Consider the following 27,767-nt stretch of genomic DNA (forward strand, 5'->3'; position numbering starts at 1 on the left):
TTATTTTTTGGTTACAATAAAAAACCTGACAATCCATAGCCTCTAGATTGTATATCTCAATCCATTCACTCCCCATCTGGATATCAATGTACACACAAAACAAGGAAGCACAGAATTATCCCATACTTGGAGTGGCATCACTTACAGAATTACTGCAAGTGATGTGTTAACCCTTAATTTAACTAAGTAAATAATAGAAAGCATTAATACTCAAATGACATAACTTAAACAGAAACACTTCTGGAGAAAAGGAAGAAAGGAGAGAGTGTGCAGGATTCCTTTCTTTCCACCATATTAAGGTTCAGAAGGCATGCCCTTCACCATGTATCAAAGTACTTCACAAACGTAAATCAAGACAAATAGGTACCTGTCCAGAAAACAAACACAAATGAAGCCCAGTGGAACCTTAAAGGGTTTTACCACAAGCCTTTTTAAAACACTGAGTCAGACAGCATAATTTAAAAACACTTATATGGACCTCGAACACTTGACATCCATCAAATTGACATCCAAAATGTTAAGATGGCCAGGTCAGGCAAAAAGGGAACAAAACTTCCCCACAGGAGTCTTGATAGTGAACCTGGCTGTAAAAATTCATTACAGAAATTGAGTAAAGAATATCTAAATCTATTGTCCAGAACAGGCTGCATCTCTGTAGAGCAGCTCATAACTATAGACCTAGCCCATGGAAAAACTTAAAAAATTATGTTAAGCCAAAAAGTGAAATGGGCAACTAATGCCCATTTAATTAGTACCAAAGTAGCCGTGGTTTAGGTAATAGCACAATGCAAAGGTGAGCGAGCACCCTAGTCAATACCACTGCAGACCAGGGGAAGGTTCAAACTGCCCGTTAAAACCATATGCTACCAGCCCCACTTTTTCCTTTTTTCCCCTTCTTCCCCTTTTATCTTTCTCCCTGATGTTCTGGCAGATGGAGTCAAAGTAACCATCCTCCCTCCTCTCCATCCCAGTCCAGTACGCCTGTTCTGCTGGAAATCTGTATGGGAATGATGTGAGAACCAGAATGACAACCTTGCCAGGATTCTCAAGAAGAACAAGCATTCACTTTGTGATAGCTGTCTGATAAAAAGCACAATAAAATATTGGCACTTTTTAGTTTGATACATGCCTAAAAACCACCAAAATCCTGAAGAAGTCACTGCTTTTTCTAAGCCTCCACAAATTTTTGATATGTATAGACTTTGTCACTACAGTACCTGAATAAACCACAATTTAATATCTTCCTCTAGAGGAAATTATCCCAACCCACTAACTATACAGGCACTGTAAGAAGAACAGACTCCTGATATCAAATGACTAAGGCAGACAAATATTTTACTTCGATAACAACAACAAACCCTGTGGACTGAGATAAAAGGCTCCAAACACCTCTAAACGAGCTCAGTCCAAGACTATACTTTGGCATAGGCTTACTTTGATTTTATTCCCAAATATCACTCAAGGCTACCTTTTCTGATGCCACTTATTCTTCCACTGGTCAAAAGTTCTGCTATGAATGCTTTAAATTCACTAGCCTATTATAAACAGATTCGCCAGAAGTTTTGGAAGGGATTTTTTAAGGTTCCTCCTGCCTTCCCCCCACCCCAGTTCATTTTCAAAAAAGGTCTAAAAATTGAAACAGAAGACAGCTAGATTGCTATATAGTCTTACTTGATTCACTAGGAGCCTGCAGAAGAAAAATCTTTAGTAAAGCTTTAAATCCTTACTTACTGCAACATCACTTAATCTAGAAATCAAGGGTTAACACTAGCAACAATATATTTCTTCCTCTTATGACATATATAATCAGGTATATACCTACAGAATAATATTGAATCAGCTAGACAATGCAAATGACCTACAGGGCAGACCCAAGTCCCATTCAAGAACAGGGAAAATACACATATATGAGATGATATATTTGGGGGTGGGGGTTGGGGGGATTTTTTTGTTGTTGTTAAAGGTCTTACTAGCTACAAACTGTTCAAACCACTTGGGCTACCTGTCACTTCTTCCCTGGTGCATCTTTTATTACCTCTGTCTACTAACAACAGAAGAACTTTGAATCAAGCTCTTCCAGTACTAGAACAGGATGATTAACAGCAAATATTTATTTTCCCTGCAAAGAAGACATAAAACTGTTCCCACCTCCCCTTTAACTGTATTAATCTTTTCTGTTTTTGCTGATATCTATAAGATAAGCATAGAGTTTCCATTCCCAGGCCTATAATGATTTTGCTGATGGCTTTGCTCCTGCTGCATCACAGCATCTCAACAAGAAGGACTGGATGAAAGTGGTGCATCCTAGTCTCTCCACAGAGACACATATTAAGGAACACACAAATTTCTTTCTACTTGGACAGAGTACTGACAGTGAGAATAAATATATACAGGCATATACAACATATAAGCAGATACTACAAACTGACATGGAAATTTTAAGAACTACATGAAAATAACTGCAAAAGAATAACTTGGTAGGGAAGCTCTGAAGAACCTATTAAATTCCTTCATTTAGCAGGATCATCTGAGTCTTCAACCTGCTCTTTGTATGGATAAAGATAGAGCTAATAACTTAAATGCAAGCCAACCAGGTAAGGACACATTATTTCATCCAAACCCTTTGCTGATAAGTATTTGCAAGAAACATTCATTCATACAGTTCCAGAAAGTCTTTGAAACAGTAAATTTCAAATATGATTCATGAGAAAGAAGCAATACTGTTTAGATTTTCAAGGAAAGTCAACTGCATTGTTTAAAAGATGTCAGCTCAACATTTCAGAGAAACTACCCAAATTCATGACATCTGATGCTCTGATGCAATTGCTCAACTTGCCTCTTCAACAAAAAACTATTAATGATGCTAAAAAATAGTATTTCTACAGCAATAGGAAAGCTCAAACTGACTCAAATCACTTAGTAAACATACAGGCTCTAGCAGCAATGAAGATAAATTGCTACAAACTTGAAACAAGAGTTTGAAAGGTAATGTGCCAGAGTAACATAACCACAGCTGAAAGTGAGGCTCCCCACTGGGTTTACAATGCAGTAAAGACCAACAGTATAAAAATTCAAACTAATTTGGAAAGGAGTCATCATGGCATTCAGACCTAACTGACGAGAATGACTTAATACTATATCAGGTACTGTAATTCTAAGAGAAGGGAGAAAAGATAAAGGAACTGCATCTTTCTGTGAATATATTACTTTTTCACATTTACAAAATACAGTGTGCCCAAAGAAAATTTCTCTACATGTTTTTGGTTAGGCAGTTTACCTAACTGAAATCCATTAATTAAATTTTTTTAATAAAGATACGTTTTTGCCAATAATACAGACACCATAAATATAAGGCTAATACACCTACATACAAAGCCCTCGGCCAAAGTTATTTCATTACAGTACCTACACGAGAAGTATGCAGTGACAAAAACTGCATTCACAATTGGAATCAAATATACAAGCTGTATGGAGGCTGCCATTTTTATTTCTATAGTCCCAAGCCAGTACATATGGGGGGAACTTAAGAAAGATTGCATTGATGTAGTTACTACACCAGTGCTGTCTTTTACAAATATATACAGGCAGCCTGCCATTCTTAAACACCAGGAAAAATATATTTTTGCTGTATCTCAGTATAGAATACTGAGTCTACAGAATATCAGTCCTGGTCTTTAGAGTCTATAGAAGCATATTATAGGCGGAAAGAACAGAAGAATAAAGATTGCCTTTACAAAGAAAAAACCCTCTAAATATAACTTTTAGTTGTCAACTGTAAAGTTTATTTTCAGCTTTCTCACTTTCCAGAGTTTCTGAGCAATCATCCCATCTTGCAAGGATTTTTATCTTTAAGTTAGTATTTGCTCCTAAACATATTTTTTCATAAAATACTAAAAAAAATTTTTGAGGTAGAAAAGGTTCAAGGTAAATTGCAAACACATTACTATTCTGACAAGTTTGAGAAGATTTCTCTTCCTCATTTTGCATTCCAGATGCTAAGAATAGGTATCTGCATTATCCTACCTACACTCCCCTTGAAATTTCAACTTCAGGAAACAGACTTGAATTCCTTCTTAAATTGTTTTGCAGGCTTACTCCAACAGTTGCTGCCTTTTGTCCAGCAGAGAGCTGCAGTTCTGTTAAGGAGAAAATTTTACAACTGTGAAATAGCAGATGTCCAGATATGCTAGCCTGATAAAAATCCACATCAGAATGGAAGTGAATTACAGAAACACTATTCAAACTTTTCAATTCTGAACAGGAGCAATGAAATGCATTAGCACCTTGAAAGCCTCACCCTCCTCCTGCTGTTAAGGACTAGGAGATAAGAAACCCAAGTTCAAAGTTTTGAACATACCAGTGGACCAAGACCTACTTACCTATCCATAAAAAGATAACTGTTCTAATCCAAATACATCTCCATGTTAAGCACAAAGTACATCTGTGAAAGTCTATAAAGGAAGTTCACTTGAAAACATACTTAAGTATGTATAGACCAGCATAAACTTCGTAACAGAATTATCAACATTACAGAACAAACAATGCTGAATTCAGGATCTTACCAACATAGCAAATAATTACTTTCAAAATACAAACTAACTCATAGTTTTGAGACCATAACTTTCTTTACCAGTTTTGTCCTAAACAGAAGCAGTTTTCGGAGTATTCTCAAATTTATTTCAAGTTCATGAGTTACAACATACAATAAGAGCATCTGTTTACAGAACATCACTCAGATGTGCATGATGTTGAAAACAAGTTTCATTCAAAAAAAAACTGTCTCTCAACAGTTTTCAATTACTAAAAGTTAAGAGGAGTATATCATGATAGAATTTTTTACTTGACAGAAGCAAATCTAAAACTGGTAGTAAAAGGAATTACTTATAGTTTGAGGTACAGCCTCACTTGACCTTCGCTCTTCTTTCATATAGTCAAAAACTGGTCTCTCCTTGCAACTCTGGTTTTCCCCTCACGTACACCTGCTAGGTGGGACAGTTATCCCAGACTGCTTGAAACCAGGACAACAAAACAAAAGCCAAGCTGTATTTGTCAAGCAGCTTCTAATATTGTGGTTTTGAATGCATTTTCCAAGAAACCAATATTGAACCAACAATTCTCCTCCTAGAAGACCAAGCTTCAACTGTTCATAAATCACCTGCTGTATAATTGTCAGAAAAGCTTTCCCTCAAATAAAAGTCATAATTTTGTGGAATGCATTTCTTTGAAATTCCATGGCCTCTAAATACTCCTCTTCTCTGGATGAAGGAGAAAGGAAGTTAAAGCAAAATGCATTGCCACCATTAAAAGCAGAGTTTTTAGTTGGGGGAAGGAGTAGCAATTCACCATGACTACATTCAATAGAGAAGTCATCTCTTTTGCTCAGTAAGCTTTATATTATGAATTCAGTTGTCACAGTCCAATCCCCATCAGTAAGGGTACTACTGTCATGCTTGCTCATAGTCCCAGAAATGATTTCTTTAGTCCAGTAGTGAGGCACGCAAATGACACATAACATTCATCTCATACCCCATTTGGGGATATGTGCATCATACTGTATGGTAATGATTCCAAAACCTTTTGTAACCACAATTATTAATTTCATATAGCAAGTGTACTTTATTTTTAACATCAGATAATTGGGCTTGATTAAAACCTGAGAAAATTTAATATTTGGAATTTTGAATATCTCGTGGTACTAAGAGGTCAAAGTCTTTTACTGCAGTTACCAACAAAAAAGCAAGCCTGAGGTAAAATTACATGTACTTTGACAGATGGAAAGTTAATTTTACAGACTGAAATCATACAGAAATAGTAAAGACTGACACCACACCACACCCCAAACACACACACAAACACACACACTCCAGTTCTAAATACAAGGTAAAAACAGCAAATGTAAAAAACATTCCACCTTAGTCAGAACACTAACATAGCACCTACAAGGGAAGCAACAATATTCTTCAGATGTTTCCAATATGCACATTTTCCAAGTTTAATCTGAAGAGAAATGGATTTCAAGAGCACCTTGAAGTAGGACAAAGGATTCAATACATTTTGATAAAACAAGTAGATTTTTCTAAATTGAATTCATTCACCCTTTTTTATTAAAAGCATTATAAATTTAAATATACATATATACACACACATATATATGTAACTACAGTTTTGAGTATAATTATGGTTTAGGGGTATGCTTCAAAAACCATAAATTCATGCAATACCTGAAAAAGAATAATGATTTTTCTCCAGAAGCTTCTGTTTAAGTGTCTTAAGACAGCACAATACGTTAAAATTGTTTCATTACTTTTGCAACTAAATTTTAATTTATTAGTTAAGTCCTATTCCCTTCCCTAACTTCTGATTCTCTTTTCCATTCCAAGATTAGGAGATATTGCTAACTAACCTGGGACCAAGTTATTCCCTATCCTTTTATTTGCCCAAGAAGCAGCTCACAGTACCACAGTCCATTCTAAAATTGTCATCTTCAAACACATTGATAATAATCCAGAAGCTTATTAAAAGTTGCACACCTGCACCGCACAGCCCAGAATACTGGGGCTTGCTAAATCAGTCTGTCCAGAAGGTATCAACACTATTTGAAAGGGAAGATGACAAACACAACAAAAATATGTTTTTTTTCTGCTCCCTCTCCCTGCAATCTGAATGGAATTAACTCTGAAAATCTGAAGGATGAAAACGCTTGCTGGCATTGGGGCCACATATGAATAAACTTCTGTGGCCAGACACCAGTATGCTTGAGTACTTCATGAGTTTGTTTTAGGGGAACTTCATGTGCAACCCTCTTGCACTTTACATCAGGACCAATGTCCACATGCTCCAGCAGCCTGTCTCTGACACCTGTAAGAACTAATTCATCACTGGAACCGTGCAGTACTGTTTATTAAATAAACTGTCTCGCTTTCAGAGATGAAATTAAAACCTAATAATTAAAAATTAAGTTATAATGCCACTGGGAAACTGTCAGTGGGAATCCCTCCTCCCCAGAAAGCATGTCATCTTTCTGGCGATACACCTCTTACCCAGAGTGAACCTACACAAAACTCACTGGCAAGAAGTTTGGGGGTTAAGTTTTATGGTGGTATTCAAATCTCTAAGCACCTGTAAGCGAAATGTTAATTTCTGTCACTATAACCCTGAAGCATACAGAAACAAACTCGAATTTTGTCTACCGCCATAAAAAAAAGTCAAAAAAAAGGGGGGGGGGGAAGCATCAGACCACCCCCGAAGTGCCATTTTCTCCAGTCAAAGCACCAGCCACAAAAACAACCCCCAGCCGCGGATCTCCACCGAGGCGCCCTTTTAAAGAGGGCCGCTGCCCCGCTCGAACCGCACCCCTTCCCCCCTCCCTCCCTCCCTCCCCCCGTTATTCCAGCCACTCCCTGCGGAGCCGCCGCACTCCAGCGCCCCGCCGCCCCGGCCGGGTGCTTTCCCCCGCCCCAGAACGCTCCCGCCGGACGTTGCTGCCCCGGCGCGAGCCGTTAACGGCCGCCGGGGGGAAGAGGGCTGGCGAGAGGCACTCACAGGTGACGATGGGCTTGTTCTCCATGGTGTAGATCACCGGGGGCTTCTCCCCGCCCTCCTCCTCGGCGGCCGCCGCCGCGGCGGGGTCCATGGGCGGGCGGGGTCCTCAGCCCCGGCTCCCCCGCCCCCTCGGCGCCATGGAAACGACGGCGCTGCTCCCCCTCCCTCCCCAATACACACACCCCCGCCGCCGGGGGGCCGGGCCGGGCGCTCCGCCTCGGCACCTGCTCGCGCGGACCGCCGCCACCGCCGCTCCCCCCGCCCCTTCCCCGCAGCGCCGTTCCAGAGAGGAAGGCCGCGAGCCCATCCGCTTCCTGGATCACCCGCTGGGCATTACCGCTTCCGGGGAGCGCCGCGGAGGCGGGGCCGAGCCTTAAAGGAGCGGGGCAACAGCGCTCGGCCGACAGAAAAGGGGAGGAAGGGGGAGACGCTGGGGAGGGGAGCCTCTAAGAAGGGAAGGGAACGGGGCGGGGCGGGGCGAGGCGCGGCGCGGCGAGGCGCGCCTGCGCAGAGCGGCGTGGGCGTATCCCCGCGCGGCCGTTGGGGGGGGCCGTTAGCCACGGTCCGCCCGGAGAGGGTCTGCTCTCCCCCGTGCTGCCTTTGCGCGCGTCGGGGGGCCTGGGGGGCCGGTTAGCGCATGGCGGGGCAGCGTGCTGCGGCCGCGTGCTCTGAAGCGGCCTTGGGAAGGAGCGGCTCAGGCTGCCTGCGCCTCGGGGCTCGCTGCGTTTGGCCTAAAAGCTGTGAATCTGTTTAGATTTGCGCCGTTAGAGTAGAGGCAGGGAGACCGACCTAGCCAGCTCTGTCGTGGCGGGGCTGGCTTTGTGCGAGGGGGGGAAGAGGCAGGGTCAGATGTTCTGGACCTAGAAGAAGTTGGATTTTGCGTGACAGATGCATTACCCGAGTGGATTTAAGCCTCAGATCACCACCTTCAAATAATTCCTTATGGCAGCATGGAAAACTACTGTTTTTCACTTTTGGTGTTGATAGGAAAAAGAAAGGAGGGTATCCACAGAAGTGTGCAACGTGCATCCTGTCATATTTCAGAGCCTAAGCCATGGTTGTTGGAGCCTACAGCTCAGCTAGCACAATGGGAGTAAGTGCATTAGGGATCATGTTCTCCATTGGCCTCAAATACTTTAAGCAGTCTGGTTGCAGGTCACCTTGAAGATGTGCTTTGCATATCACAGTGAATCAGGCAACAGGTGGCTGGCTTTATAATTCACTAGTTGCATTCTTGGAGCATGGAAACCACGAAGAAAGGGAGAGGGGGATGTGTATGGAGTGTGAGGTTGGAGAGAAGAGTACAGGGAACAGGAAAAAGATGTCTGGGTAGGTGAATGAGTGGAGGGATGTACATAAAACTGACTGTATTTTACTGTATAAAATGTATATAATGTATAAAATTGACTCTATTTTACTGTAGTCTGAGTCCTTTTAATGAAGCCTACTGTTCATCTTGGGAATGTGCAATTTCTTCAGAATCAAAAATACGAAACTTGGAGGATTCAGTACGTTATTTAAAATATAGAAGAGCATGCTCAAACTGTTCTACCACAAAGGGTAAAAATGAGAAACACTGCATTCACATATAAAAGCAAATGTGCTCTAAGGCAGGACTATAAACATCTATATATTAACTGTAATTCTATGTTTATTACAAAGTGACATTGTGCCAAGGTTGTTTGAGTGTACAAATATTTCCAGAAATCCATTTGTTAAGAATTTTTTTTCAGTGCAACATTAATTCTTTGTTTCCTGGGCTTATAACACTTTTTTTGGAAATAACTACAGTATCCCTGTGATGTTTCAGTTTCATCCAGTCTTATCTCTGTCTTTAATATACTGTTTTGGTCTGGGGATTAATTACTTTTTCAGATGCTTTAAATATTTTCATTAGCATTTGCCCTGAACTTCTCTCCCTCCTTAGTTAGAACAAGAATTATTTCTAAAGCACAGTCAAATAAAAAATTCTTTACAAGCCCTTAGCTTTAAATCTTACATAGACGTTTACATAAAACATTGGACTTGATCTTCATTTTCAGGTGAGAAGCTGGACACTAGTATTTTTTTCATTATGTAGATATAACCAAATCAGTTCTCCCTTTGGGTGGAATGAAACTGACTGTGGACACCTATGTCTCTGCCATTGTTCCTAGCTCCTTTGACAGATGAGAGAGAAAAGTTCTTCCAGGTTCCCGTACCTCAGCTCTGTGGTAAGCGTTCACTTTAGAGTGAGAGGAGTCTCCAGCTCTAAAAGTGTCTGTTGTTCTGTGGTGACAAGAATGGCAAGGCAGCTACTTGTGATAAACACATCTATCTTTGGCAGATGAATTCCATCACCTGGGTTGATGCTTGCTATGTTTCCACTTTCTTGAGAAGAAACATAAAGTGGTGGTAATTCAACAATTAAACTATTACTTTTTTTTTCGCTATGAGTGTCAAGATGTATCAAGACACCAACAATTTGCTTTAAGAAAATTGCTGCATTTATATATAATTTTACAGTATCAGTACTAAATGTGGCAAACTTGTGATTTACTGAAACAGAAAAGAAAAAACATTGTTATATACATGTGCAGAAAATGATAAAATCCTGCCAGTCAGCTCTAAAGTAATTCATTTCATGCTTACAGAACCTATTAAACAGACCATCATGCACAGTTCTAAACAATGCAAGTGTGAAGACAGGCAAAAACAAATTAAATAAGTATGAATCTGTTCCAACAACCCCCTTAGTATAGAGTGGTTCTCCCGTTTTTCAAAGATTAGAACTAAAATCAATAGCTCTTTGGGATTCAAGTTTTAATGACCACAGAATTTCACATACATTAAATTTCCTTCTCTCTTTAGCTTTTGTAGTTACAGTATAGTGGTTTCTGTTAAACAAAAAAACTGACTTAGCTTTGCTAGCTGCTGTTTGATAGCAAGTGAAGCAAATGCTTCTGCACTTTGAATTATTCCCACACCTTCCCACTCTACCCCAGAAAAAGAGACAAAAGAGAGACAGAGAGAGACAATAACTGTTCACTGTGTTCTTAGATGTTTAACTGGAAAACAATATTTGAAAGTGAATTTGTTGACTGATCTCTAACGAAAATATTTCCTGTTTTATAGCAAACTACATAGAGAATAATTAAAGCATTTTGAAATAGGGACTTTGACAACATCATGCCTTTACCTTACATTTTGAAATGAAGGGAAGAGATTTTTCTTTTGGGAAAAAAAGTGGGAGAGGGTAAAAGGGATCTCCTGAATTGCAATGGAAATTTTACTTTTCCTTTTTCCTTTCTACCAACAACATCTGAAAAACCTATCTTTATTGGAAACCATACATGCTTTAAGTGAGCATTAATTTTGCATCCACAAAAGCAGTCATGTTATAGATACTAGGCCATCGTGGTTAGCTACAGTTCTCTCCAATTAATTATTCTGGTGTGTTTGACTAAATAAAATTACATTCACACCCACAAAACATTCTTTGCTGTGATCTCTAGCAAAGCAATTAGCATAAATGCTTCATCATTTCAGTTTGTTGGATCTCAGATGCCTGAAACTTTTCCCTAATCCCATTAGCAGAGCAGAACTATACCTGCACTTTAAATGATGAAGCAGTAATGGAGGAGGAGCTGAACTGGTTTATAGCTAGCCAGAGCCTGTGCAAATGTTTCTCCTGAATATCAGCATTATCATTTCTATTACAGCAATAGGCTCAATGCTGTGATGGATCTTGAGGTGCATTATAAAGGGGTAGATTCATCCAGGAGATATCTATATGACTGGATGAAAAGGCTGTATATATGTTGCCAGACCAAGAAGAGATTTTTAGTTTCCAGGTCTGCATGCATCTCGGCTTCCTCTGAGTTTCATAGTGGAGCAGACCAAGCTGGGCACCAACCCTTCCTTTCCTCCTCACTCAGCAGTCTGGTTTCTAAGCAAAGGCAGCAGGGGCCTGCAGGCTGGACGGGGGATACAAGAACAGGGCTCTGGGTGCGTGCGAACACACCAGCAGGAAAAGGAGCCTTGGAAAAAAATGAACTGTATAGGTATCTCCCCCAAAACAGGGCACACAAACTCATTAGTAACTTTTGAAAATGCAAACTGTGCTCTTCATGCTAACTTTGTTTAACCACATTTCATTAACTATCTCAATAGCTAATGATTATTCTTCCCACTTTTACTTTGTATATCTGATCTTGCAGGCAGGTCACTTTCCCCTGATTTTACAACTTCTCTCTGCATTAGGATTTATAAGGAGTCATACAGAATTTAAAAGCTTCTCCACCAACAGTCTGCATGCTGCATTTGATACCGTTCTGTGGTAATATTTGTTCTTATTGATGATTAAAAGATTTATACAGAGGCTTCTTAGGTAGAATGGATATTTGAATGTCTAAATTTATCATTATCTGGGCAGCAGTAAGGTTTGAAAAGAAAAGTTCAGAAGGAATTTCTATAAAAAGGCTCTTTTTTCAACTTCTGCCTATGGGAAAAGCTTAAAGAAACCTTTCCAATGAGCAGATTAGAAGAGAAATCCTTGTTTGTAGGAGTTTCTCACTTTCTCCTCTGAGGGATTTGGCAGTGAACAATTTGAGATAAACAGATATTGGATTTGATGCACTTCCAGTCAAATGCATTGTGGTTGCTGTTCTGATTCACTGCAGTGCATTTGGGATTAAAAGGTCTACTTACAAACGGTAAATATATTTTATACTAGGAAACCTTATCCTAAAGGAAGAATTAATTAAGGAGTCCAATATAGACACAGATGTATAGTTTTATGTCTTTTCAATTTGCAGAAGCAAATCAAGATATCGACACCCAAAGGTGTAGTCTAGTGCCGCCAGCTTGTGGCTCATCAATGTATAGCGCTCTTTCAAGTATACGCAAACCCTGTGAACAGACATAGTCTTTGTCTATATTTTCAGATAATTCCTGTTAATCAAAATACTGTAAAAATGAGATGCAATGCATCTCATTAAACAAATTCAGTCAAAATCTGTCTAGACTTTGAGATTTAAGGTTAGGATAACATTGAAACCAGAAGTTACAGATATGTCCATTTGATATCTGTTTAGCAATGGCTTTTCACATTATTCAGCTGCCAGAGCAGAAAATATGGTGCCTTCCCTCTGTGATTCATGAATTCGTATATGAAAGCACTTATGCTGGAGGCATTCTTAACTAACAAAACTAACAAAGCTAGCAACTAACAAAAAATGTAGGAAAAACGTTAAGATTTTGACATTTGGGGGAAAATGCTTTTATAGCATTCTAAAGTGAATTCTTGTTTAGAGTGAATGCTTTAAAAAACACTTTGTCTTTTTAAATTAATATGCAATAAGCCAGGAATCATTTAACTAGAAACAATAACCAGAATTTTAGCTTTTTATTTCAAATTGTTAGAAGAAAAATGGTTGATTGAAATTTATCTAATAGCAATAAAACTAGTATGGGAAATCCATTTTCCTACCAGCTCTATCCAGAAGCATTTTCACTCCATCCACAGATGCCTGTGTTTCTGAAGCAGTTATGCAAACTGCCTACACATCACCAGAAAGTTATGAAGATACGGAGACAAGAGAGGAAGTGATAGTAACTGTTTGCTGGAGAGCTGTGTGTGTGTCTTCCTTCGGAGCCCTTAAATGCTTGCCAAGGCAAAGTATAGTTACAGGGTTGAACTGAAATGTGAGAGACACAAAAGATCTCTGAGAAGGTTCAGGAAAAGTTACAGCCTGAAGAAGCAGAGAAGAAAAAAAAGAAAAATCACCTAAGAAAGAAGGTCTACAGAAGAATTGGCTAGCAAGCCAGAGCAGAGCAACTGGAGCAAGGAGCAGGAGATGCTGCCTGGCCTGGAAGGGAGGAGCAGTAGCATGCTACTTCTCTGCCATGTGCATTATAATCCCCATCTTTTCAACCTGAGTCTTCATCTTCTGGGACTCAAAGAAACCTGGATCTCCTTTCCTGGCAATGCTTCTCTTACTAGCACTCCTTATGACAAACTTTCCTCTTCTCCCAGGCAGCTTGCTTTGAATAGCTCTCAAGAAATCCTACTCATCAGGGGAAGATGCCACAAAAAGGTAGCTTGTTTGAGTTATCGAGGCAGACTCACCTTGCAGGCAGAAGGAGAAGAGTGTTTGAATTGACAGATAAATATTGAGTATGTTACAAGTATAATTATCCTAGCTTGATAAAGCAGAACAAATTCAAAGTACATTCAGGGTGATAGTGATGGGTGTCCAATGGTGCAAACAACTGCGCCTTTGTCCCTTTATACCACATTAATAAAATAAAAGCTAGAAGAAGAAAAATAGACACGACCTCTTCTACTCTGCGCTAACACCGAGGATCAAAGAAATGCCACCTGGTCAGGTTTGCAGTTGAGCCATCGTTATCCTTGCCTCCTTTTCTTCTCACCTAGTGGGTCATTTCTGTCCATTTCTGGAGTCAGTCAAACTTATTTAGAAATTAACTAATAATGCTGCAATGATCTTAGAGCCTTTTACAGCTCAGCTGAAAGCCAAGCAACTTTTTGGTTAGTAAGCTTCTACCACTAGCAGAAACAAATTCAGTTCCTGGCACAAAGAGAAAGCCCTTAAACCCCAGGAATTTCTGCAGCTCTAGAATGTTTTCAGGACATCAGTCTTGGACCTGAGCTGCAAACAAGAAACACTTCAGCTGCCAAAAGATAAGTGCTAAGGTTAATTAGGTGGTCTTGAATGCCAAGCTCCAAACCAATAGCATCCACCACTCTGTCCAGCATTTTGTGGCCACCACTCTGAACCTGCCTTTACCTGCTCCATTAGCAGCTCCCTTTTCGAATTATCCAACCCTGCAGGGTGTGCAGTCATTGCTAGAGAGCCAGCTATTACAACATGAAAATCAAAAGCAGGTGTACTAGCCCAAGAGAGAGAAGGCTTGTATTAAAAGAGAAAAGGGTTAAGGAGTTTCATTTTCATTTATGCCAAGAGGATGAGTGGGAGAGAGTCCAGGGCAAAGGCCCTGAGCAGTCACATCCCAAAGCAGTTTATGACTTCCTCTTGGAGCTAAAAGCCTCAGAAGAAAATGGCTTATTTCCTGTTTGTCTGGAAAGCTAAACTATTCTGAGAGATGGATTTGAAACACAGAAAGAAAGAAATTTGAGTGCTGGCCATCCCTTGGCAGCCTTGCCTTGGTAAGGCACCAGCCCGGGATGTTTCCTTGCTCAGCTCTTGTGTACAGGAGCTTTGGTATCACCACTAGTAAGGGATGACTGCATTGCCAGATATGAAGAACCTGAAATGAAGGTTCAAAGAGACAGTGGTTTATTTAACCTGTGTCGCAGCGAGAGAATACCCAGGTTACAACTCAAGAGGTAAATCACCGTTACTTAAATTGAGTTAACAGCTATACACTGTGGCCCGTGCACCTGTATTTCTTCAGCTAAGTACTGTACAGACAGGACAAGGACAAACCTTTCCTCCAGTATATATTCATGACTCTATTCATTTTCACCTAACAAACTGTTATAAAAGTAGATGTGCCATCATCTCTAGAAGTTACTTCAGAAAAGGTATTAAAGGAGAGATTTGCAAAACAAACCTATACCAGCTAATTATATTTTTGCACAAACATAGTAACACAGTAATTATGTTACTGCTGCTCTTCATTTATCCTCCTGCTTGGGCCTGGCTTCTAAAGAGTGAAGGTGAAGTTGCTATGAGCTAGTCCATAAAATTTCTAATTTGATTTTCTAGGCAATAGCATTTCTGTTCATGCATCACACCGGTCTGGGGAAGAGCTCACAGGTCCCAGGTATAATTAAAAATTGATGGGAAGAAGGAAGGAGGGAATCTTAAATTGAGTTGCACCATTATTTAAATACTCTTCTCTGAACTCATCAAGGGAAAGCTCATTTTAAAATTAACATGTCAAAAGCCATTAGTTATTAAATTAAAATGCAATATTAATTAGAAATTAGCAAGCTCACCTTAGGCAGATCCTCCCTGAGTGGCAAGATGGAGGTAATGCTAGAGTAACCAAGTCTGAAGAAGAGGCCGAAAAAGCCATCAGAATATGCCTAGAAGTAATCAGGTAAGAACCCTTCAGCTTAAAGTCCTAACTTTTTTTCTTGCTCTGAATCAATAAAACTGTGTTCTACAGTGACCTGACAGATATGATCAAATGCAGCATCCTTGGGTGAAGTCTGGGCAGAGAAAGGACAGTTTTTAAATGCACACTGGAATCTAGTTTTGTAGATGTCAAATGTGCTTTTGTGTGGGAGTAGGCATGGAGCAAAATAAAGCCCCAAAGTGGTAAAAATAGAAACAGAGCATAGAGAGATGATTATGTCCTTGAACTTAATTTTGAAAATACTGCAAACAAGGCTATTGCTCTGATTTCAAGAGTATGTGTGGTCGTGCCTTTTGCTTTTAATCCTGTGATTCTGAATGTTTCCCCCCAAACACTCCCTAGCTGGTAGAGGAGGGCAGGACCCGGCAGAACAGGTGCAAAATAGCTACTTTTTAGCTAAGGTGTGCAGACTTCTGTTCTAGTCTTGTACCTTGTCAGTGTCATAAGCAGGCGATGTATAGGAGCTATGCTACCCCTCATGCTTTGCTCCTTTCTGTCCTAGAGACGGCAGTGCCACTCAAACCCATACCTCTGGCTTTAGCCCTGTTAGCATGGTAGGAACTTCCCAAAATTAGAAGAGAGAAGCTATGAACACTGTCTCTCTCTATCCCCAAGTCAGGTGGTTTTTGGTTTAATCCCTTGCTGAATGGGAAGCATGAAGTAAAGTTGGTTTTGCGTTGCAGCCCAGAGGCTGTGTGCTTTTTGGTATCCCAAACATTTGTAGGAGTGCAACTCACTGGGAGGAGACTTTTTTCTTGCAACACCACAATATGGTAAGATGCTCTGTTTGCACCAGCCTTCACTTTCAAAGAAAAGACCTGATACCTTAAATGCTGTGATAGCAGTACCCCTCAGAGAGGTACTAAATTGAAACTTGCCTCCTTTTAATCTCACTACATAGGTGATTTTGCAGAGAAGAAGGAGAACTAAACAAGGAGGGACACAAAAGTGCCATAGGTTTTGAGATCACAAAGACAGGCAGCATGGGCTTTTTGTGCCACACATTTCTGTTTCAGAGACTGACCCTATAGACATTGGTGCTTTTAGTAATAAAGTTACCAATACAGTTGTGAAACAGGAGAGATGATTGACTGGTGAGAAAGGACACGGAGATCTGTAATTCATTTTTGCTATGAAGTCCCCCTTCCCTCCCCTGATAATAAGGCTGTAAATATATCTAAAGGATGATGCTACTTATATCCAGAGTCCTCTAGCAGCACTGCAAACAAGTGTGCACTATCTTTACCATCCTATATTATAGTCTTTTTCAGCTGTGCTCTGTAGCTTGCCTAAGATGGAAAGGCACCATGAACCTTGCCCTGAACACCAAACTGGAGTTGAGCTAAGAGTAAGCTTGGAGAAAAAAACAAATGAGATATTTGTAAATGAGAACAGGTTTCCTATTACAAGTGAAAAAGAGCTGTTTACCTTTCTGATAGGTGGTTTAGTAAATATGTCCTTCTCTAGGGACTGCCAGAGAGGTATATTTGGGTGTACCAACATGCTGGGTGCTGCTTCTCAATCCACGCAGGGATTCCAAGGGAGCCCAAGGGAATTAAACACTTGACTCCCATTAGAATGAAAAGGAAGTCATGTGCCTAATCCTATTAGTGCCTTTGAAATTCCCAGACCTAGTATTAGCTCCAGAGGTTCCTTCACTGAGAGAGCCCTCTGAGAGTAAGAAAAAAAAATATTGCTTCAAAGCAATTTGTTCTCCCTAACCATATTATCACATTGAAGTTAACGAGAATAATTTATGTTCCATTATGTGCAGTACTTAATTTAGGTAGGCCAACTGCCTTCTTGTACGGTTGCCAGCAAAAGACTGCATAGGCTCAGGAAATAGCACATTTGCAGGTTTTCCATCATGGGTGCTGCAGCTCTGGGGTTTTGTTTGTTTGTTCGCTCCAATCTGACATGGGACTGACCCTGGTCTGAGCAAATCTCTCTCATCAAAAATACAGGGTTCCACTACAGAGCATATAATTGCGTCTTGTCTGCACCTCACGGCTTCAGAATATTCTAAAGCTCTTTCACATAAGCATTTCCTAGCAGTTTGAGAAAGTCTTTTCATTCCCTTAATGAGCAGTTAACATTAAATTCATCAGAAAAGAAATATGGGATTCCCTAGACAAACTTGTTTGTCATGCCCAGTTAGCAAGTCCTGCTCTGAATCTACCTGCTGGCAGAAAAGCAAGCAACGCTTACTTTCCCCCACCCTTCTGTACTGGCTAAGAAGCAGGTCATGCCATTATGACCCCAATAAATACTCTGTACTGAAAACCTTCAACTTATTAAAAAAAAAAAAAAAAGAGGAATAACGTAGACCTTTAAAATACTTGAGATTGGGAATGAAGCTTTCTAAATGATGGGAATTGCATGATTATGTGTGTGGGAGGAACAGAGTAGTAAAACAGGGAAAAGGACCTAACAAAGACAGAAGGAGCACTTAGCCTGCCCGTTTAGCATTGATTGCATTCTCCTTATGCCTCATTTTTGTGCAATTTCTTTAAGTAATGCTTTACAGCTGAAAGAAATCCCACTTGGGTGTGAAAGGAGTTAGCCTTGCCTGTTCAAACATTACACATAAAGAGGTTGTGTGAAGAGAGTATTAACCACAAGGGGAAGTTCTGTCTTCCCCTGGGAAGCCTCAGAAGAGCCACCTCTGCTCCGCAACATGGTGGACTGCACTCCTGCAGCCTGCAAACCTGCTTTGCTACACAGAGACTTGGGGCAGAAGGGGGTCACCATTAGGCTGCTAATCTCTCAGGAGACAATTATGCATGCCCCCAATCACCACCATGAGATGAACAGGATTTAGCACAAATAAACTCATCACTTAAGTGGGATTGTCTAAACGAAAATGCTTTATGGCCAAACAAGTAGCAGACACCATATTCTGCTCTATAAATCTTGCCTAGATTATAAAGCGGAGAGCATTGACCGGAAGGAATAAGGCACAGCCTTGTCTTCTGTTCTGGAAACCGCCATAAAAGGGCTCACACTTCCCCAGCATGATGGAGGAAACATGGATGCCAGCAAGGAGACTGAATCACCATCAGGAGGACCTCCCACTGATATCAAATATTTACCAGAATTAATCCTACCTAAATATGCAGGTGAGATGAATCACTCTCTGGAGATGTCTGTTCCCAGCTGTGTGCACACAGGGGAGCGGGGTGGGGAAACAGGTTTTTTTCTAGATTTGTTTTATCTGCTCACCTTTTTCTCCTTGAGCACCATTCTCTCTGCAGTTCTTCACTGGCAGAAGGCCTTCTCTAGGGATTCACGTTAGTTTTGCTTCTAGTAACGAGTGGCCTCAGTGCAAAATTGCACTGCATCCTGCAGTTTTCCCGTGCCAACTTGAGACACAGAGTCAGTGAGGCTTGATGAACGTTTCTTCCAATAAAATTAACAATATAGACTTGGTAATAATGGAAAGGGAAGATTCCTACCAGTGAGAATGCAACATTTGAATCTGATGTTTTGACATCTAATGATACTAGGTTTTTTAAAATTTTATGGTCTAGAAAAAAATTCCATTTTGAAAAATAGTGTCTCATGTGACTTTGAAGGTTATTTATAGAAGTTGGCTCCTATCGATACCTGACTTAACTGACAAAATATTGTGAAATTAGGTTTCCCTTAAACAAAAAAAAAAAACACTTTAAGTAAGTTTTTTTCCAGCTGAAACATGAGGGCACAACGGTTTTTTTGTTTGAGGGAACACTAGTTTAGTCTGACTTTTGTACCTTGTGGGTGTACCATTCCAGATGTTGGCCAGCAACCCCTAAGTATCTGACTGACCCAATATACGTGGGATAACAAAGTCTGAGAGTCTAATAGGACCTGCAGAAAGCTCACCGCAGTGCTGAGTAATGCCTTAGTCAGGGTGTGTACCATTCGGTCTGTGGGACTATTCACAGGCTAAGTTGAACAGGAAAGCAGCAGGATCAAATCTTTAGTAAGCAGGAACAAGAAAGGTTTATTAATTTTGAAGAATTAACCAAATTGCACATTGAAAGCGAAGTATCTGCATTTCCCGCTGTACCACTCTCTTCACAGTCCGTCCTCTTTTGTCCTTGTTTGGTGAAATCAGGTTGGAAGTGGGATTTTGAGTTCTTCACAGCACAGCCATGGCTTTTCATTATTTTTCATTATTACTATCATTACTCAGCACTCAGAAGTGTGATAGACACCTCCAGGAAACCAGCAGAGACATTTCTTGTTATATTTGCTCTATGGAGAGTCTTGCATGATTTGCAATGCTGTTGAGCAAAAACCAAAGAGGATGCCTAATTCAGAATACACTTCTGCAGGCAAGTCTATTTATGGATAATTTGGCATTTGGTTCACAAAAGCGTGGGTAACATGCTAGATACTGCAGGTTGCTGCCTTGACTAACTCCGTCCAAAGTTTGTAAACAGCTAGTTGAAAGCATAAGTGAATTTTATTTCAAATTTCCACTTTAAGCAGAGAGAAGACACCACAGGAGGGACTCATCTGACTATGTGTACAATCAGTGATGTATACACTTAGGTATATCTATGCTGTAGAGGTCTACAATTAAATGATGCAACTCGCAGTCCTAATGTCTACTATATAACTTGGTCAGAGATGAATTAAAAGGTTGAAAATGGCAGTGTGTGGCACTTCCCTGCCCTTGAGAAGTAGCTTTGAGCTGATAGGAACAAAACAAGAAATAGCATTTTCCTGAAAATACTTGTAGAGTTTGTACTGCATTGCAGCAAGGTGGGAGGAGATTTGTACATGTTCTTAGACCCTGTCTAGTTTCTCTCTTCTACTGATTTTCCTCATAAATGGAGCAATCACATGGCTGCTTGTTACTTCATTGGACAAGTAAATAAAAGAGATGTCATGAGGCAACTAGGCCACTGCTAAACTGAGCTTTTGCAAATGTTGCCTTACATCAGCAAGATGAAAAAGAAAGGCAGTTCAAATCACAAGTCATAGTGGGGAAAAAGAAAAAAAACAACCTGTCATCGAAGTCAACTGTGCCCTTTACTGTTGTTCTTTGTAATCAGTCCCCTGGGAGCCTGCTCACTATATCCTAATTCTATCAGCTATGTGCCTGTGTCTATGCAAAAGCATTTAACACAGATGGCAAGGTGGCATGGTTTTGGTAGTCTGCTTTCTAGCAAGCGCCTTAGGAAACAGCGTGCTTTGCCTTTGCAGAGAGCATTCGAGCAAACTGAGTGGGAATGCCTGCTGCAGCAACACCACCTCAAGACAAACAAGGGGCTACCTTCATATAAAAAAGCAGGCAAGGGCAAACCGTACTCAGACTAAATCTGATGCAGGATACTGAAAAATAGGTGGCAATAGTCCAAAATTTTGTCTCCTTTGTGACCGTTTGATCTGTCTCTCAAGGCGTCAGTGAGACAGCAAGAGCTGGCCTACCATGCCTGGGTTGTAGGGCTAGTCTGCATCCGCTGGCTCCTCACGGGCGCCCAGCAAGGGGGTTCTGGTTACTGTCCAGAAGGGTTAATATTTCTTGGCCATTTTCTAGGGGAGGGCCAAGATGGAGACATGTTCTCATAGGCTTATTCCTACTGAGGTTCTTACTCCAGGATAAAGGAAACCTGCAAGAAATGGCACATGTGGGGACACCACGGGGGCATAAGAAATAAGACCGAGCTGTCCAAGTTGGATCCAGACACAGTGTACATGCAGTAGCTGCCTATATAATCACCTTCATATGGCTCATAACTCAGGACCTCACCTTCCCAAGAGGCACTGTGCTGATATGTGCCTCCCTTTTCATCATCTTAAAATATATTTACAGAATCAAATTCCATAGGAACAATGAAATAACCCAAAAATAGCATCCATAATCTCTGCTTTCAGTATGGGAGAATGCAATTTAAAATCATGTGGAGCTAAAATCAGCCACCATAGCCATGCTGCAAACCAGTTTCACAGTGCTAAAACCCGCAGTATTCACTAGGTCCATAAAAGGATGTTTGTTGCAGCTGTTTCAAGCAACCTTGCCAGGATTCTCCTCATTCTCTTTGCCTGTTTCTCACATGGCTCCACTCTGCGTGCTATAGTGTTGTAAAAATATGTCAGTTCTTATGCATTGATTATTTCAAAATTTCTTACAAAAATGTCAGGGTGTATGTATAAGAGGTCATCCAGTACAAACCGTGGCTTATCACTAGGTACTCACACAGAGAATGACCCCTGAAATGCATTTGTAATCCCTTGTGCAAGACTGCACATGGCACAGAAAAAATATAATGCCATCACAAGGGCTTTTAAAGGTAAATCATTTGATCTGTGGAGTAGGTTTTCACATACAGTGCAAATGCCATACAAATTCCATTCAGCTGACTGGCAAACACTGAAAAGTACTGCTATGGTACGCTTTGCATTTATTATGTACACACACAGGTTATAATTTCTAGTTAAATTTCTTATATTTAGAAATGACCTTTAATTTTGAAAAAAGTGTCCTTGGAGCGCACAAGAAGAGGTTTTCCAAATACTGAAATTTGAATGCAGAATTTCATTACAGTTACTTTCCTAAACATTAAACATATCCTACAGAGCTACTATGTAAAGTGATACTTTTACATACAGGTCATCACAAATAGCTTGTCAGCAGAACTGCAAGCAGAGACACCCCCCCACACGCACTACTCACTCCCTTTATCCCAGGGCCTTGGAAAAAAATTCCCTGAGCCACGTGGTTTTTATGTGTGCTTGACTGTAAGAAAGAAACCTACTGCTTACTCCTCACAGTGCTCTGAGGATTAGTAGTTTGCTGTCAGAAAGTTACCTCCTAACTCCAAAGTACTGATATCTCTGCAAATAAGCTCTTTGTTTCCAATTTTTAATCTGTATTTTTGGAAGCTTTATCAGTGAGAAAAGACTTAATGTCACCTGTACCAGACCATTTGTTAGTGTATTAATGCTTTACAGATGGGACCTTTTGAACCACTAATTCTATAGAAAGATTCAGCACTGAAACCATTTGATCACAAATATGTTATATTGACAGAGCAGAGCCAGGAGAGGTGGGGCAGGCATGGGAAACTGTACTTATTCTCAGCAAAAGTTGTTAAAAATAGCACAAACCTCTTTATCCTGTTCCTGGTCCCGTATAAATTCTTTGGGTCATCTGCGCATATATTGCAAAACTCCCTTCATTATACCTGGTCAAGATCATGCAGAGCTTGGAAACCAGCCAACGCTTAATTTTGAGATGAATTATGTGAGAAAAGTAATGTTTGCTAGCTTTAGAAGTGCTCAGACAGCCATAAGTGAAAAATGTTATAAAAACACACTGCATTATTACCTTGCTATTCCCAATTCTGCAAGTTTTAGAAAAAAACACGTCACTAGATCTAGCTGTAAAGGATCCTTCATCCTTGTACTTGGATTAAACAGAGCATAACAAAATATAGAAAACAAACAAACCAACCATAGAACAAAGATCAGATCTAGAAGAGGAAAAAAAAAAAAAAAACATGGCTGATACAGCTGCTGGGGTAAATTTGTTGCTGCTTACCTTGGACAGTAATCCTAAGGCACAGGGCACGAACGGAGGGCCTAGCGCAATCACTCAGCTATGACGTTATGTGAGTGAGAGTGACTTCAAATACACGCCAAGGAAACGCATGGAAGAACGGCATGTGGCACGGGTGCAATTGGAGCCTACCAGTGAAAATCACCTGAAGCAGGTAGTCCTTCTGCAGCTATAAGCAGTGAGGTTTAGCCTAGGTCAGCTCTGATCTAGACTGAACTTTCTATTTAGAGGTGAAGAAAGAGGAGAAAGGTGTATAGTTCCATTCTGGAGGAGTATTTTATTACTTAATGCATGAGCAAGAAACAGACTGGGAAGTTCCCTCTGTTTCCCCATTTTCACGGGCAATCGCTGTCCTCCAGTGCTCAGGTCACTGAGCTGGGTCCTGAGGCATGTTCCTGGCACATCGCAGTCAAGACCTGCACTGTCACCAGCCATCCTTCTCAGGCTCAGGCACTTAGCAAGTGCCAGAGCATTTTGACCACCTACGGCCACAAATCTTGACAAAGAGCATCCACAAACCTCCCTTTCCCCATCACCTTCCTGTCAAGGGTGGTTTCATCGCTAGCTAGCGAACATCCAACCTGTCCCAAGCAGCAGTGGGAGTGCAGCGGCAGCTCCAGACACAGCAGGTTCACCCCTGTCCAGAGCAGAGCTTTACCACAGCAGGGGTATAATGATGCCAAGAAGGTTCTTTGGTGTGAGGCCACAGGGTGACAGAATCCAGAGAAGTATTTCTTTACACTGCACTGCGGTTACTAAGCTTGTATGTACCCATAAAAACACCTGTTGTACTTAGTTTTGTTCCACAGATGCACTCAGACTGTCAGCCCCTCAAGAGCAGATTTCAGTCTTGGAAGTACATAGGAAGTGCATCCCCCTCCCACTCCCTCAAAAAAAGCCCTCTACCCAACTTAACTGCTGTCAGGAGTCTGGCATGTCTGAAACATGAACTTCACTCCCAGTGAAGCAGCAGATTGTGTCTGCTGTTGAGGATACTGCATCCAGGTTGTTTCCTCTAAATATATTAATGTAGTAAATGCTGTCCTGGAAGAAAAGGGGTGAAATACTTAAGAATCATGTTAATTTGGGAGGGCCAGACCCAGAAAGGGCCACCACCACATGCAACTTCCTACTGTGTTTCAATATAAAAAGAGGACATATATGAAGCTCCCATAACATAAAAGTCACTGTGACATAGCTGGGGTCATTAGAGAGGAACCACCCAACATCATCCCCTACTCCTCTGCCCAAGTAGCAGATATTTTCTTCCGTTTCCAAACTACCGTATGCGGTACTGTTCATCATGCACTGCAGTCATGCTCTACACCATTAACCTGTCCTGGTGGGGTACCAGAACAACTGCAACGTCTTTTCTGTGGTGCATAGCAACAAAACACACAGGGAGGAATGGAGTTCTACCATCAGCCGGCTTTGCTTTTCATATGTTGGCTTTTGCATGAGTGGATTAAGGATCATACCATTTTAATGAGATGAATTCTTTATTATGCTGCACTGATAAAACCTCAACCTATATTTTTCATCTTTAAGATGAAAAAATAATCCTGGAACAGGGGATTCAGGGTTCCAGATCAAAACCATCAGCCTTTGAAAACAAATTATGGCTCTGAGGAGATTTAATGCAGATGTAGAAAAGTTGTGTTTGCACAAACTAGAAAAATAACAACAACAGTTTGCATACTCTTAGGAACAGAACCCACCCTTTCAAAACAAAAAGCTTTGCCTGTACAACATACAGTGTTACTGCTGAATGATTTCAAGGCAGAATATGCATGGAGCAGGGGATCAGGGAAGGGAAAACCTATGAGAAGACCAAATAACTCAGCACTTGCAGTTTAGCAGAAAGATGACTGAGGAACATGGTATCATCACAGGTATTTTTCAGAGGCTCAAATACCAGGAAGGAAAAGAGCAAATATCTTAGAGGACAATATTAGCTCAATACCAGACAGTTACAGAACTAGGTCACACAAGCAGGCCAGGAATGTATTTGAGGTAGAAACTGGAGAGATCTAGTTCTGTTGGGCAGCCTTTTGCTAAATCTAGGGGAAGGGGAGGGGTGCAAAAGTCTTAGGTGATCTTCCAATGAGTCTTGATTTGCTTTCAGGTGGGAGTGCATGATGTGGAGTAGAGCTGAGGAGCTGGGAAAGCCCTTCTTTATGTTCCAATGAAAAACAGAAACTTGAAAGATGTGAGATGTAAAAACTGATTTAATCTGCAGCATCTATTTGTACAACCAGCTTCCCCTGCTGGACTCTTAGCTTCTTGGATCACACATAGCTTTGCATTTACTTTGGAAGATTCTCCAGTAAAGGAACATCCCTTCCCCTGGTCCTGGTCATTTTGAGGAGCTGTGCAAAATATTATATACTGTTACTATGAATGTTAAGTATACACACACTCCCTCCACAGTTCTTAATGACAGTGCAGTGAATGGAAGTAACTTCATTTACTACCTGGGTCCCAGCCTCAACAAAATGATCCACCTGGATTATTGCTGCAGACATGTGGCCCTCACATGGATCAGTCTGCAGCATAAATGGAAATAAAAACAAATAAAGCAAAAAGAAAATAGCCCTTAGTGTGTGTTTAGTTCTGAAAAATCACTGGCAAAACCAAAAAAACCCTGCAGGTCTTCCATTTATGTATTAGCTACTGATTAAGTAACATTGCAGAAAACCAGATGTTGGCAGTAGTCCTTTTTCATTTAAGCACAATTAAAAAAATTCTATGCCAGCATATTATGTACAAATTCACTTACAAACAGTTAAAATAAGCAACTGAAAGCATGAATGAGATTCTAATATACAGTACTCTCACACAGCCAAAGCTATTTTATTTTACAAGATGAGTCTTTTGCATTAATCATTTTCTCAAAGCTCAGTAAAAACAGCATGAACTACTTAAGCAAAATTTAAGAGACAACTTACAAAATAATATTTGCATAGCACTGTAAATCTGCGTATTCATTTGGGGCACAGTTCTTTTTAGAAACTACGGTAGGTGACAGGTTTTTTTTTTTTTTTAGTAATAGTTTTTACCAGATTCAGATGCATTTTTTCTGAACGTCATAAAATCAAGTGTAGGAAATAACTGTAAAAATGTACAAAAATATATACACATGCACAGTAAATGTGTACCCTGTATACAGTTTTATTACTCATTAGATTTGGCTAATAATGATAATCTGGTGCTTACACTTCCCCCCAAATTACAAGTTTGTAACAATCAGTCAGGTTAAGGATGGTTAGTGTTCTCAGAGAGAAGATTTTCATTAAAGCTACAGTACTTGCTGGTGATCATTATGACTGAGTAACATGCCAGTTTACAGTAGCATACTGCCTTTCAGGCAAGTGGCATTCAATTGTCACAACTTACAGTTCTGACACAGCTGAAGCAAAATAATGTAAATAGGTACAGCTTGTCTGTGTGCACAGATGCATATGCACATAATAAATGAGGTCTGTATAAGCATTTCATGCCTTGGAAAAAAATTTCATTCCTAATTAACCTGTGCTGCCCATCCTTCCTCCCTTCTCAAATTAGATTTAACTAGTAAGTTGTTTTTTTTTTTTCTTTGAAAATGTATGTTGGTGAAAATAAAGAAATAAAACTTGTGTAAGACTGAAAATTGGTAGTGGTGGTCCCCACATTAAAGGATACTACCAGTTTAGATAAACGCAGTATTATAGTCCAGTTTCTGATAAAACTTTCCTTTTTTTAAAATTTTTAAAATATATAAAAGACAGAATGCTTTTTCTGCTAGTGGAGTTTGTAAAGCTTTTTAGAAATAGACAATCAACTACACTCAGGTACTCTCAAAAGTTAAGTGAACAAACTAACTTTTTCCAAGTTTCTAGAATTGAAGAGTAGCTTCCAACTACAGATATAATGTTTTAAAAAATACAGGTAGTGTTCTATAGAGAGGCTAATGATAAAAGAAACATGATGCTTAGTTTATGGATGGCAATTCACTGTCCTCCCAGTTCCAAAAGGCGTGGGATATTTTCACGATATTTTCTGGTGGCTAGCAAGCATGACACAGACCCTGTAACACTGACTTCTACTTCTACAAAATTCTCCTTCAAAACCATAGCAGGTTAAAAAAAAAAAAAAAATCTGTGAGGATCTTCGTACAGAGATTGCTGAGAAAAGTCAGATAAACTATTCTTCAAGATAAAGATGGGGAAGCATGGCAGAGTAAAAGTTGCCATCTGTAATGAGGAGATAGGCCCTTCAAAACAAATTCTGAGCCCAATCACATGAATGTAGCAAGAGTCACCTCATAAATGGCCACAAAGAGTTTCACATTCATTTTAGAGAGCAGAATTTGCCTGCCCACATACATTGTGATTTCTGGTTTACAAAGCTCCTGGCAATTATTCCATTTTTTTCAGGGCAAGAATTTGGCTGTATCTATGTGTGTGTTCCCCCTCCTTTCAGCTATGCAAGTTGCAACTCAGCACGACTGTTATCTGCCTCAAATCCCAGCTTCACGCAGTGCCGGCAGCTCTGGAGCAGCCCGTTTTGGATCAAAGGGTTCAAA

General features: G+C 40.4%; 1 protein-coding gene across 5 annotated transcripts in view; it reads right to left on the minus strand.

Annotated features, from left to right (window-relative positions):
* The window catches only part of TRAPPC10 (trafficking protein particle complex subunit 10), a 45,471-nt gene extending 37,814 nt beyond the window's left edge, over positions 1-7,657 (minus strand). For all 5 annotated transcript variants that reach the window (XR_010884437.1, XM_067298102.1, XM_067298093.1 and 2 more), the window contains exon 1: positions 7,543-7,657. Coding sequence is in view for 4 of the 5 variants with exons in the window: in XM_067298102.1 (XP_067154203.1) it covers positions 7,543-7,633 (91 nt within the window). In the remaining variant the exon portion in view is untranslated. The remainder of the gene's footprint in view (positions 1-7,542) is intronic.
* Positions 7,658-27,767: the final 20,110 nt, after the last annotated feature.

This window comes from Apteryx mantelli, chromosome 1, assembly GCF_036417845.1.
Source record: "Apteryx mantelli isolate bAptMan1 chromosome 1, bAptMan1.hap1, whole genome shotgun sequence".
In the NCBI taxonomy this organism is placed as follows: Eukaryota; Metazoa; Chordata; class Aves; order Apterygiformes; family Apterygidae; genus Apteryx; species Apteryx mantelli.